The sequence below is a fragment of the Beta vulgaris genome, chromosome 7 (genome assembly GCF_026745355.1).
Source record: "Beta vulgaris subsp. vulgaris cultivar EL10 chromosome 7, EL10.2, whole genome shotgun sequence".
Classification (NCBI taxonomy): domain Eukaryota; kingdom Viridiplantae; phylum Streptophyta; class Magnoliopsida; order Caryophyllales; family Amaranthaceae; genus Beta; species Beta vulgaris.
The window spans coordinates 40861705-40876147 of NC_079208.1; the positions used below are offsets into that span (position 1 = coordinate 40861705).

The 14443-nt window shown below is 42.5% G+C and overlaps 2 protein-coding genes across 2 annotated transcripts; both read right to left on the reverse strand.

Moving 5' to 3' along the window:
* Positions 1-118: 118 nt before the first annotated feature.
* On the reverse strand, positions 119-5299 carry LOC104899473 (peroxidase 57). The gene is made up of 5 exons (XM_010686671.3): positions 5287-5299; positions 1781-2040; positions 1512-1691; positions 795-960; positions 119-701 (listed from the first exon to the last, which is right to left on the reverse strand). The coding sequence occupies exons 1-5, from the start codon at positions 5297-5299 to the stop codon at positions 289-291; spliced, it is 1032 nt and encodes a 343-aa protein (XP_010684973.3). The 3' UTR covers positions 119-288.
* An 8748-nt stretch (positions 5300-14047) lies between these two features.
* LOC104899475 (uncharacterized) lies at positions 14048-14443 on the reverse strand. Its single transcript, XM_010686673.1, has one exon. The coding sequence runs from the start codon at positions 14441-14443 to the stop codon at positions 14048-14050; it is 396 nt and encodes a 131-aa protein (XP_010684975.1).

Genomic DNA, 14443 nt, shown 5'->3' on the forward strand with positions numbered 1-14443 from the left:
GATACTAAAATAATTAACTTTATTATTTTCATAATATTATTCCTATTTATATTTATTAATTGTCGGAATGTCTAAGGACATATTTCTTCACGGAGTGCCAAGCAAGACAATAAACAAATAATGAATTCCTGTCGCTTACTTGCGTACGAATTGATCAAGACATGTATTTCCATACATATGCACCTTAACTTGCAGGATACAATATAAAGGGCAGTGAAAAATAACATCAACAACTAGTACAAGATAACATGAATAAAAGTACACATACAAAAGAAATTGAAAGACACATTAATTGACAGAACCACAAGATTTTCTTATCTCCCCTTGGCTGCCTGTGAGGACTCCAATTCTAGACATCTTCACCATGGCTCGACCAAATCGGTTCAGGAATAGATCAGGACCGTAGGATAATCCCTTAACTAAGCCTCTAGTAATCGGGCTCGACGCCAAGTTTTGATCGATTTCTAATACACCGTTGTTGTCTAGAATTTGCTTGTAATACGCGTTGTCGAACTTAAAATGGCTGTCTGATGTTTGATCAAGGAATGCTTCACTGTCAGTTTGGTTGTTAAGAGGACATGTATCTTGCAAGACATGGAGTAGCGATGAGCTAATAGTTGGATCTGGCTTTTGGGTATCTTTGAAATTATATAGACGTTCTTTAAACGAGTGGCAGTGTGCAGTTCCAACCGTATGTCCACCTATAAAATGTAAATTAACGTATGAATATAAACTGTAGTTTGTATAAAATGTTACAAAGTTATCTTAATATAATAATATTGATTAATAAATACCTAGAAGAACAACAAAGTCCTGAATAGTGAGCCCCTTCTGAGCAAACAAATCAATGGCTTGTTGCACCGGCATTGTCGGAGGAGGAAGGATAGCTTGTGCTTCACTTGCTAGTGACACAAGTCCATCTTTCCTTCCTGTTTCGACCTCATACCGTTTTCCTCCAGCCTGCATGCATATATAACACGCCACTATAGTAATTAACAAGAAAACCACTTTTTAGTTGCACACTTAGTGCAATAATCAAACACAAGGGGGAAACTAGGACATTTATTTATGCACACGATGTGTGCGAAAATATGTAAAAAGTTATTTTTTTAGGGGATGTAGAAAATTAAATTAATTATTAATTATATATAATAAATTAGAGATTTTTGAATTGTTGACAGTTTTTTTTTTGTAATGTTTTTTTATTATCTTTTTTTACTTTTTTAATTAATAGATAGTTCCCTTATCTATTTTTACTTTTTTTATTTTTTAATTAATGTAAGTAGTTACTTCCTTTTTTTTTTCTTTTTTCTATTTTTTGGTGTCCTACCCCTCTTGACATATAGAATAAGAGATATATGGCGGTTACAAGTCCGTTTTGTGGTGATAATAAATAGTGATAATAATGAAATTTAGTGCAAGTTTTTAATTGTTTACTTTAGTTACATAACAATACTAAAATTTATTATCGTTATGTTACTAGTCGTATGAACTAAAATTAACTTGATTACCAAAGAGATAGCCGATCTGGTAGCTATAACAATCACGTCAGTACAAGAGACAACTCCGGGACAAGCTTTCTCGACTGCTTCTTTGATATCATTTACAAGGTCGAAGCCCGCAAGTAATTGGTTCACTGGCGCTTTTTGCTCCGTATCTGCTCCATCGAGTAGTATTGATCCATCACATCCCTTAGATATAATCAAACCAATATTATTAGTTTTTAACACTTATCATATTAAATACAACATTAAATAACGTACAATCCTCAAGAACTTACCCTAACAAAGCAATCATGGAATGATAAACGAACAAGATCAGACACGGTATCTGGTTCCGAAGAAATCTTTTGCTTAACTACTTCATGAATGACATTTTCGACGTCGTTTGCCCCACACTTACCTTTATAAAATCCAACTGTGAGCTGATCTCCGAAACAATTATATTGACATCTTGGATTATTAGAATGAGCACAAGAAAAAGGAAAGAAGCTCCTCTCATTTTTGTTTATTGCAAACTTGCTATTAGATTCTCGAAAAGCTTAGCTTATTGAGATTAGTAAGGTGCAATGAATGGAATGAGCAGCATTTCCTTAATTTATAGTGAAGACATGGCCAAGCAAAGTTTGGACGTATATTGGGAGATATTTTTCTAACGGAGTTGTGAGAGAATTATTATTTACTTAAACTTAGTCAACAAAAACTGTGGAAATGTACGGTGATAGTTGCTTAAAAGGTTATGATACTCAGAGTTTATTGAATCTTGACTTGTCTGGGTAGTCGACTCGACGAGCCTGAAATGTGATGATGAGTCGAAATTTTTACATGAGCGTTATCTTTATGTATAAAACAACTCGGATTTGGTCTCGGGTGTTGCTCCATGTTGGTATTATATTTCCAAACTTGATATGCATATTTTTCCATTCCCATCAAAATATATTAAGGAAAACTCAACTTTTAAAAAGTACAAATATAATAATGTCGACACTTAAAGCATGATTAAAAGTTGGTTGAGATGGTAATTGTGTCATCTCTAATAGCACAAGGTGATGAGTTCAAATCTTGTTGCAAGCTAATTTTTTATTTTGTTGATTGACATGACTAATAAAATAGCGAGTGATTAGGGAACGTCTTGAGTTGTTGCATGTTACAACTTTGGTGTATGATGAATAATTATTGGGATATTCATTGTCTTTAGGTAATTTATATGTTATTCTTCATAAGTTTTCACTTCTCCTTTCTTTATTTCGAATGATTTTATTTATTTATTTATTTATTTAGTTATTTTATTTATTTATTTATTTATTTATTTATTTATTATTATTATTATTATTATTATTATTATTATTATTATTATTATTATTATTATTATTATTATTATTATTATTATTATTATTATTATTATTATTATTATTATTATTATTATTATTATTATTATCCCTACCTTGAGGCTCAGTTAACGACTCTTTACATTTATTTGACATATTCAATATTTTTCTTTAACTAAACTTTTTTGACAAATAGTAGGGGTAAGATATAAAGGAGGGAAAGAGTAATTTATATGAGTTCTACAATTTTTTGAAAGTATATATATTTCCTCCGTCTTATAATAAGTGAAACATAGATAAAGTGGGGAATTACCAAGTAATTTAGAGAGAGAAAATTGGGACTACAATAAAGTAGAGTGAAGAAGTATTGAAGTTGTGGTTCCCTCTTACATTTAGTGGTATATTTGTAATAAAAATGAACTTTTTTTTTTACTATTTGGAGCTTGGTTTCACTTATTGTGATTATTCCAAATAAGGAAAACGTTTCACTTATTGTAAAACGAAGGAATAGCTAGTAAGCAGTGAAATATAATTCATTTTACTCCATTACCAAGAAGCTAAGGAAAATATTAGCACTTTTATTTTAATAAGAGTATTGGATAATATTATATGTAAAGTGATAATATAATATTGTAAAGGGAAATAATTATAATAACCTGTTGTAGGTTAACCTGGCATTCAATATATATAGTCAATATCACATGAGAATGCTCCTTACATGAGAAATGAGAATGAATCTCAACCACACGATTGGTTTAGAGTTACAACACTTATTCATTAGAGTTATATCCCTCAAAAAAAAATTTGAATTAAAAAAAAAAAAGAAATTTTTTTTGAATTTTTTTTTTCAAATATTTTGTTTTTGGAGTTACATCACTTTTTCATTAGAGTTACATCATTTATTCATAAGAGTTATAGCGTGTAAAATTCATTCTCATTTCTTATTTCCTGGCGTTCAAAAAAGCAACCAACTGTTTCCAAGTCCTCCACTGAAGATTAATACAGGGCCATTGCCTACACAGCTGCAGAAACCATTTGGCTCAAGCAACTTCTTGCTGACATTGGCCATTTTCTCCGTCATCCTGTGATTGTCTATTGCGACAATGTCTCTGCTACTTATCTCACTGCTAATCCAGTTCATCATGATCGTAGCAAACATATCGATGTTGACTATCACTTTGTTCGAGAAATGATTGCCAAGGGAGGTCTTATTGTTCGACATGTTCCTACACAGTCTCAGGTTGCAGACATTTTTACTAAAGGCCTATCTACTGACTTATTTACTAAACATCATACCAATCTATCTGTTGTTTCACCTCGTAAAGATTGAGGGGGGGTGTATTGGATAATATTATATGTAAAGGGATAATATTATATTGTAAAGGGTAGAATGGTACTTTCATAGTCATAGGTCTGTATTGTAAACACTATATATATTGAATGCCAGATTAACCTACAACAGGTTAACATAATTATTTCCCACACTTGTACAAAGAGAATCCATAAGATCGTAGTAAATTGATAGATAAACATCTTTCATCCATACTTGAGGTTATGAGTTTAAGGACTAAGTACAAAGTTGGATACTCAACTTTCACTAAAGTTGCAAATAAGGTACCCTAATTGTAAAAGTTCTATTCAATCTAACTTATGTAACCAAAATCATTCAAGGTATTGAACTTTGAAATAAGAAATTATTTTCTTATAAAATTTTCATTTTTCTTTTGAAAAAAGTATTATGTCTTGTAAGCATCCTCGAGTAACTCATTCTGCTTGTCCAAGAGCCTATAAAGGCAAACATTAAACTTGGTGTTCCAGTATGGGACAAATTACAGGGTCTTGAACCGTTAAGTCCTTGTATTGAAGCCGGTTTGGATCCCTGCAAAAGAGAATAAGTAAACTAGCCTCGGGGGTTGATCCGAGGAACGCCCCTCCGATGCCTAAGTCAGTATTTGGTTAAAGCCGGTAGCTCTCAAGTAGAATGTGTTGGGATTCGTGAACGTACCTCATGACTCAGATCAACGGAAGTATTTATAGGGACCCGAGGAGGCCCATATCTGGGTTGGGCCCGGCATTTACGGGAGATATCCCCAGGAATATTCCCTTAGGATATATTCTTATCTTCTATCGAAAGTATATCTTTTAGACCCGTAGGCATTGGAGATATGGACTGGATCAAAGCCCAGGACCATAGGCCCAAATACTGTTTAACAGCTATTAGACCGGTATGACTATGTCACCGGTTCCTTGTAAAGTGCTTGAACCACACCGGTTAATATAAACCGGTATGGAACTTAGTCAGCCCCAATACAACTAGCCCCCGAGCCGGTATGACTAGTATAGACATATCATGCGTAGTAAGTAGCATACTATCATGGGTGAAGTTGACTTGATTTGGGTGAAGAAATTTGAAACGTTGGCCAGGGAAGCCCAAACGTCGCCTCGATCCGTGGACTCACCTTTAAAGCCCATTAGGAGCAACTGTTTCACAGCTGCGAGTCACTTGTCAACACGTGGCGTGATCAGGACGGGAAGACGAAGAGTCGCTCAATCTCGACCGCGATTCTTCTTATAAATACCCCCTAAACACCCTTCGTGCTCCATTTCTCATCTTCTTTCTCTTACGATTGTGCTCATATCGGACTTTCTCTCTCTAAAATCCCTTTCTGCGTTCCTGGCGGTATTTGTTTGATCTCTCATTCCGGCCTCACGCTATTCGCTGATTTCGGTGCATCTGTTCTGCACATCCCTACTTCCAGGTATTTACTCGAAATCTTTCCACCTCTTTCATTCTGTTTTATTTTAAATGTCTTCCAATTCCGAAAATTCCGACTCGCAAGACATATCTAAGACTCCCTACGTTATGACGGAAAGTGACGTAGATTCTGATAATACATCCCTTAGATCCGTGGAGGTTAATGAATCACCTGTGGCAGATGCCGGCCCTGAACTTAGGATCCGTAACCCAAAGGACTGTAGTACCTCCGGTACGCATGATACTGAGCCGGCCATCCGTGCCTCGCCCCTGGGAATGGTAGTGAGACAAGCCGAGGCTTTATGGGTGAATGCTTATGGGCAGTATGGGACCATGATAGGCTTTGCGGAACATTCCCCCGAGTTGTTTCCTTCCGGTAAGGCCCCTGTTCATCTTTCTACTTTTGAGACCGGTGAGCCTTCTAACAGGCCGGGACCTAGGGAGATACCGGTTTCTCCAGTTCATTCAGATGCTGTGGAAAGTATAGAGAGATATGTAGCAGAGTCAGATGAGGAGTCCACTACCCTAGAGGCTGGGTCGGATTTGGACCAAGAGGACCCTCCCGAGCTAATTCCCGATGAGTCCGATGAAGAGGCCCTAGCTGAATTATTTATGCCACCCAGTGAAGAAGGCTGCGCCGACAGTGTTCAATTAGACATCGGCTGGGCTAATACTTGCGGGCAGAGTAAATTTCTTATTAAGGGCCCAAAATACTTTGCTTTTCCGGAGGGATACCGACTAGTACTCCCGGCCGAAGGGAGCAACGTGACGGATTGTCCTTCCGGTCATGTGGCTATAAATGCCCACATGCTCGATTTCGGGATGCGATTCCCCTTGGACCCCTTTTTTGTCAAGCTCTTCAAAGCCTGGAATATATGCCTGACCCAAGTGACCCCCCTAGGATGGCGGAATTTGATGGCCTATGCTTGGGTGGTCCGTTATAAGGGCTTTCCGGAGACATTGAACCTCTTCCGCAAGCTTCACTGGATTAAGGAAGATGGTTCTGCCAAGGGAAAAGGGGCTAGGAAGAAAAGAAAATCCCGGGATAATGAGCTTGTGGGCAGGGGTGGATGGATGTCAATATATACCAAGGCCGGTAAGTTGACGGTATACCCTAAACCGAGTTCCCTCAAGCTTTGGAGAGGCCAGTTCTTCTGGGTGCGCGTCCCTGACGACTTTCCCTTGAGGCGCCAATGGACCAAGCCCCGCTCCCGAATGGAGCATATTAGGGACAGGGGTCTAACTCGCCGGGAAAGAGTGGCATTTGACTATTTTGCGTCGGACTCCATCCCGGCCTTAAGAGGCAAGAATAAGATATCAGTTCCCAAGTATTGGCTTCCTCACACCAATTATGTCTTTACTAATCCGCATTGTCGGCCTTAGGCTTCTGCCAGTCTGACCCATATGGTGTGTTTTTGTTTATGCTTTGAGCAGTTATATGTACTGTCTTTTTTTATTGAAATATGCTAACTGTGATGCCTTTTCCTTTTCTTCCTGTTTTTAGGCAGGGATTTTCTGATTCGTGAAGCTATTCACGTCGATCGATTGTATCGGCCTCTCAGTAACATGCCTCCCAAACTCGCTCGTAAATTTGTTCCCATCCAACTGCCAGCTGGCAGCGGCTGAGGTGGTCGAGGGGGTCGTGGAGCCGGTCGAAAGTCTAGTCCTGAGGAGGATGTCAGGGATTCGATGCCCCTGTTGCGTCGCTAGGCTGAGGTTGCTGCTCAGAAAAGGAAATCTGAGCAGAACAAGGAGGAGCCGCCGGCAAAGAGGGCGGCTTCTAAGGCTGGCAAAGATAAGGAAATCCCCTTTTCCATAGCTGCCCCCTTCTTACCGGCCGAGTTGCTGAAGTCGGCGGTTCTTCGCTGCGGCCCAAAATTTATAAACAGCTGACTCTGCCGGAAATGGTGCCCGGTTTAGAGTCCTTCGCCAAGCTCAGGAAGGTGGGCATCTTGGAGCGGACCCGGCTTGAGATGCCGGAAATTCTAAAGAAGCGTTGGTCTCCCTCGACGGTAAAGGATGGTGAGAAGTTCGATCTAAAGCTTAATGTTTTGGACGACGAGTCGTTGCTCCTGGGCCGTCCTCTGGAGGGCGGGAATCTGGGATATCGTATTTTGAAGGCTATGCAACTCAAATATGATATACCGGTGGACGAGGTGTACACGCTCGCAGCAACGCACGCGCACAACTTGGCCCTGGTAAGATGCCCACTTTTACCCTTTTCCTTGCAAGTATGCTATCGGTTTTTCCTTGTATTGACCCCTCTGTTCTTTTCTCCTTTTTTAGTCCGCCCAGTTCGGTAAAGAGCTCTATGATTTCTACCGGTACTTTCAGACTTCTTACTTTAATGAAGTGAAGGAAAACAGGGAGCTGAAAGGCCGAATGGTCGTTAAGGAACAAGAGTTGCTTCAGGCTAACACCGAGAAAAATGATGCTCTTGCAGCCGAGAGCAAGGCAGATGCCGCTCTCACTAAGGTTGTGGAGGATCATTCCTTGGTTTTGTTCAACAAGGACGAAGAGATCCGGCTTCTCCGGGAGCAGATCAACGAGGCCAAGGAACTGGAGCGCGCTGCCGTTAAGGAATACCGGAAGAGCGTGGACTTTGTGAACCGCCTGCTCAACCGGTACAATGGTGGCTGGTCCGCGGCCATGAGGTGTGTCCGACATACCTTCCCGGATTTCGACTTGTCTAAGATTGAAGAAGCCCATGTTCAGCTTGTTCATGGGCTTCCGGTTGAGGGCGAAGTCCTGGACCATGGGTTTTCTGAGGCCGACATTGCTAATGCGGACCCAGGGCTGAGTTCGAAGAAGAGCCAACCCTGCTATCGGTCATAATCCGAAAGAGCAAGTTCTCATTGTTGACGTTTCTGAGGAGGAAGAGCAAGCCAAGTAGACTTTCAGCTTTCCTCCTTGCCCTTCTTGTACTGGGCCACTTTGTGGGTTTCCAGCTTTTGCGATCATAACGTCTTTTTCCTTGGGCAGCCAAACTATCTTTACCGTTCTGTAAATCCGTTCGCTTGTGATCGGTTACTTGTTTTTGTTTTTGCGGTCATGCCGTCTGTGGTTGACCGCTTGTTTTAGGGATGTAAATATTTGTTTTTAGCGACATTAATATAATCATTTTTTTGCCAAACTTCTGTGTCGTCTTTTTGTGAGTTTTTATGCTTTGTCTTTTAATTTATCTAATCGGGCGGATCCATGGGGGTCATTGACCGGTTTGACATTATTGATTAATTCAGCAGATCCGCTAAGGTCGTTGACTGATTAATCAATAATGCTGATTTATTTAATCCGGCAGATCCATGGGGGTCATTGACCGGTTTGACATTATTGATTAATTCAGCAGATCCGCTAAGGTCGTTGACTGATTGATCAATAATGCTGATTTATTTAATCCGGCAGATCCACGAAGGTCATTCACCGGTTTGACACTATTGATTAATTCCGCAGATCCGCTAGGGTCATTGACTGATTAACCGACAGTGTTAGTTTATTTAATCCGGCAGATCCACGAAGGTCATTGACCGGTTTGGCACTATTGATTAATTCAGCAGATCCGCTAAGGTCATTGACTGATTAACCTACAGTGCTAATTTATTTAATCTGGCAGATCCACGAAGGTCATTGACCGGTTTGACACTATTGATTAATTCAGCAGATCCGCTAAGGTCATTGACTGATTAACCTACAGTGCTAATTTATTTAATCCGGAAGATCCACGAAGGTCATTGATCGGTTTGACACTATTGATTAATTCAGCATATCCGCTAAGGTCATTGACTAATTAACCAATAATGTTTATTTGCTTGGGCCGTATGGAGACTTTGTGTGTGGAAGATGCTCATTTTATTAAAATAAAACGGCTCTTCCCGGCTATGCCGGTATTATTGCCTACAATAAAACTGATAAATGCTTTCGGCATAAGTGCCTAATTATTAACTCCTACTGGCAACACTGCCTGTCTGCTATTTATACGTAGTATCTTTTAAGGACACTGGCGTTCCAACTGTTTTTCAGCAGCTTGCCCGCCATGTCTTCGAGCCTGTAGGACCCAGGTACTATCTCTTCTCTGACCAAGTAAGGCCCTTCCCAATTAGCCGTAAGCTTCCCGTCTACATGGGCTTTTCCAGTTGCAGCCGTTCGTCTGAGGACGAGATCTCCCTTAGAGATAGGACGACTTCGTACTCTTTTGTTGTAGGCCTTGCTTATCTGGTCTTTATATGCTGCTGACCTCAGCTCTGCTGCCAGTCTGAACTCCGGTAAAAGATCCAGGTCCTCCTTGTGTAGCTGTTCATTAAAGCCTGGCTCATAGTTCAGGATTCGCCAGTTGGGCAGTCCTACTTCTACCGGCAGTACTGCTCCCGCTCCGAAAGCTAACCTGAACGGAGTTTCTCCGGTGGCCTCCTTTTCCGTAGTCATATTGGACCATAACACTGCTGGTACCATGTCGGCCCATGCTCCCTTCAGTTCGTCTGACCTCTTTTTTAGGGCATTAAGGATCTGTTTGTTAGCAGCTTCAGCTTGGCCATTGCTTTGAGGGTGGCAAACTGACGAGTAAGCAAACTTGATGTTGTAGGGCCGCAAAAAGTCGCGTATGGGGCCGCAATCAAACTGGATGCCGTGGTCCATCACTATTCCCATTGGAATGTCGAATCTAGTGATGATGTTCTGCCAGATAAACTTCTTTACCTGATTGGCCATCTTTGCCGTTGGTTCTGCCTCAATCCATTTCGTGAAGTAATCAATGCCCACTATTAGGAATTTCCTTCCCCCAGATGCCGGTGTGAAGGGTCCTATTATGTCCATCCTCCACTGTGCGAAAGGGATTGGGTTCAGGATTGGCTGTAGGTCATTAGCCGGTTGGTTTATCACTGGCGCAAACCTTTGACATTTGTCACACTTTTTTACGTAGGCCTGGGCATCCGTCAGCATAGTAGGCCAGTAGAAGCCTGCCCTCAGCGCTTTGAGTGCAAGCGCCTTTCCACCGATATGATTGCCACAGATTCCTTCGTGAATCTCCTCAATTACTTTCGTCGCCTCGTAGGCCGTTACGCACCTTAGCAGAGGCAACGAGAATCCTTTCTTGTATCTGACCTTGGAAGACGCAATACCAAGCCGAATCTCTTTTCAATTTTTTCGCCACCATCTTATCTTCTGGCAGCTCACCCGTGAGTTTATACGCTTTTATACTGTCGTACCATTCTGGCTCAGAGGTTATGATATTGACGGTCACTGTGGTAACCTCTATGCTTCGTTCTTTTAACGTTTCTACCATGACGTTCCTTTTCTTATTGTTGACACTAGAGCTTGCCAACTTTGACAAGGCGTCTGCCGCCATGTTTTCTGCTCTCGGAACTAATTTTACTTCAAAGCTTTGTAACCCCCTTGTCATGCTCTTGACTAGGTTGAGGTACTTCTGCATTACCGGCTCTCTAGCTTCATACGTTCCTTCTATTTGACTCGAAATTAACTGCGAGTTCGTTATCATGGTTATGTTTTTGGCGCCAGCCGCAATGCTCAGACTTAGTCCGGCCAGGGCTGCTTCGTACTCGGCTTCATTGATGGAGGCTTTAAACCCGAAACGGATGGCGTGCTCAAAGATTTCCCCTTCTGGGACGTCATGACAACTCCGGCCCCCGCCCCACTCTGGGCCGCTGATCCATCCACCACAATTTTCCACATGCCGGTGGATTCTGTTGCCTCCGTATATGTGGTCTCCACGATGAAGTCAGCTAGTGCTTGGGCTTTGATAGCGGTGCGTGGCCGGTATTCTATGTCAAACTCCGAGAGCTCTATTGCCCATTTCAATAGTCTGCCTGTTGTGTCCAGCTTGTGGAGAGCCTTTTCCAGGGGCTGGTTGGTGAGGACCTGAACGGTGTGAAAGTCGAAGTATGGTCTCAACTTTCTTGCTGCAATCAAGATGGCATAAGCCATCTTCTCTAATAGTTCATACCTTTGCTCTGCGCCTGCTAGCACATGACTGACAAAGTAGATGGGACTCTGCTGCCCCTGCCGGTTTACCAACAACACTGCTGCGACCGTCTTCTCGGTCACTGATACGTATAGCTGCAGCTTCTCCCCCAACTCTGGTCGAGTTATGGTCGGCAGTTTCAGGAAGTGCTTTTTTACTCCTTCGAAGACTTGTTTCTGCTCCTCTCCCCACTCAAACTTCTTATTTCCTCTGAGTATCTTAAAGAATGGCAAGGCCTTTTCGGCCGACTTGGAAACGAATCTAGTGAGGGTCGCCATCCTTCCGGTCAGCCTTTGAATGTCCCGGATGCTCCTTGGCTCCGGGAGATCACTGATGGCCTTGATCTTGTCGGGGTTGGCATCAATCCCCCTTTCACTCACCATGAAGTCCAGGAACTTGCCGGACCTTACCCCAAACACGCATTTTTTCGGATTTAGCTTCATTTGATGTTGCCGGAGGGTTCCGAAGGTTTCCTTGAGGTATACTATATGCTCTTCTTCTGTTAGGCTCTTGACTATACTGTCATCCACATATACCTCTACGTTTCGGCCTTTTTGACGCTCAAATATTTTGTCCACTAGCTTTTGGTAAGTGGCGCCGGCATTCTTGAGCCCGAATGGCATGGCTTTGTAGGCGTAAACTCCGGCATCCGTGATGAAGGCTGCTTTATTTCTGTCGGACTTCAACAAGCTTATCTGGTGGTATCCTGAGAAGGCGTCCATGAAGCTTAATAGGGCGTGGCCACTGGTTGAGTCCACCAACTAATCAATTCTGGGTAGGGGATAGCAGTCTTTCGGACAAGCCTTGTTGAGGTCGGTGAAATCCACACACATACGCCAGGACCCGTTGGATTTCTTCACCATCACCACATTCACCAACCACTCAAGGTAATCGCAAGGTTCTATGAAGTCTGCTGCCAGCAACTTATCCACTTCCTCCTTTATGGCTGCATTCTTTTCAGCGGAGAAGTTACGTATCTTCTACTTTACCGGCTGATATCCTCATTCACATTTAAACGGTGCACCATGAACTCTGGGTCGATGCCTGGCATTTCATCTGCAGAAAAAGCGAATATGTCGGCATGACCTCTTAGCAGAGAGATCAGGTTAACCTTAACTTCGTCTCCCAAATCGGCCCCAATCTTCACTGTTCTGTCCGGCCTTTCATCTTCCAAGCTTATTTCTTTAGTCTCTCTTTCTGGGCTGGGTCTCGGCTGATCTGCCGGCCTTGCCTCAAAGTTCTCCATAGATAAATCCTTCTTGGCTTTAATTTCCATCCTTCTTCTTTTTTTTTTTCCGATGGCGGCGTATCAGTTGGGCGATTGTGGTCAGAGTGTTTTAGCGCGGTGAGATAGCAGGCTCTTGCCGATTCTTGGTTTCCCCTGATTTTTTTAGGATTGCCGTCATTGGAGGTGTAAATCATAGTAAGATGGTATGTTGAAACGACGGCCTGGGCGTCATGAATTAGCGGCCTTCCGATAATGGCGTTGTACGCCGCCGGTACGTCAACAACGAGAAATTCCAGCATGAGGTCCTTGGAACGGGACCCCTCTCCTAACTTTACAGCCAGCTTTACAGTCCTATCTGGGACGACAGATGCCCCTGTGAAACCGATAACCGGGTAAGAGACCGGTTTCAGACATGCTTTATCAAAGCCCATTTTTTCAAATGTCTCTTTGTACAGGAGGTTGGCAGAGCTTCCTCCGTCTACCAGTACGCGATGGACTATCGCGGTGGATATCTGCAGAGATACTACAAAAAGGTCATCATGGGGGTAGATGATTCCTTTGGCGTCCTCTGATGTGAAAGCTACGGGCGGCATTGATGGAGGTGCCGGCCATGTCTTGGCATTGTTATAGTTCACCTGGTGGCGCACTTCTTTTAGGCTGGCCTTTGCTCCATGGATAATGCCGCCTCTTATCGGCCCTCCGCTTATGACATGGATCTCAGTGATCCTGTCCTTTACCGGCCTCCTGCTACTATTTTCGTCCTCTCTGGTGGAGTTTTACGATCAGTCCTTGCTTGGTACTGGGTGAAATAACCTCTCCTGATGAGGTCTTCAATTCCGTCCTTAAGGTCTTTGCAGTCGTCCGTCTTATGGCCGTAATCATCGTGAAATTCACACCATTTGGACTTATCTCTGCCCTTGTAGTACATCTTTCTTGGCCTTTGCCATTTCTCGTCCTTACTGTGCAGTTCGAAAATCCGAGCCCGGGATATCGTCAGTGGTGTATAATTATGATATTTGTCCGGCCTTCTTTCAATCCTTTTTTCACAGAGTTGTTCTCCTCTCTTCTGCCAGTGGTATCGGACTTTTTATCCTTCCGATATTTATCATCCCGACGCTCTTTATCTTTATCTTTTTCTTTATCCTTCTCTGCTGCTGCCGGCCTTTTAGTATTAGCAGCTTTGTCAAATTCTTCTCCTCTTATGAAGTCATTTGCCTTTTCCAAGACCTCTGTTAAGCACGTCATTTTCTTTCGGCCAAGGTAACTTCAAAATGGAGTCCCTTCTCTCAACCCCATCATGAGGGCTAGGACCGCTACTTCTTGCTGCAGCGTAGGGATGGTGACAGCTTCAGCATTGAAACGCCCCACATAGTCCCTCAAACTTTCTGTCTCACCTTGCTTGATGGACATCAACTCGCCGGTTGTTTTCTCGCGTCGCTTGTTGCTTACGAAGTGCGTTACAAACATGGATGTGAGTTGGCGGAAGTCGAAAACGGTTGCCGGCGGAATACTCTTGAACCATGTTTGCCCTAGTCCAACCAAAGTAGAGGGAAACACCTTACACCATACCGAGTCGGTATCGGTGTACAACAACATATGTCCTTCATAAGCCGATATGTGATCCTCTTGATCGGTCTTGCCATCATACTTGCATGTCGGCAT

Coding starts and splice junctions, on each gene's coding strand:
- LOC104899475 (XM_010686673.1), bottom strand. CDS start 14,443: ATGCCGACATGCAAGTATGATGGCAAGACCGATCAAGAGGATCACATA.
- LOC104899473 (XM_010686671.3), bottom strand. Junction 1,692..1,780: donor TCCATGATTGCTTTGTTAGG/GTAAGTTCTTGA, acceptor ATTATATCTAAG/GGATGTGATGGATCAATACT. Junction 961..1,511: donor CCAGATCGGCTATCTCTTTG/GTAATCAAGTTA, acceptor ATATGCATGCAG/GCTGGAGGAAAACGGTATGA.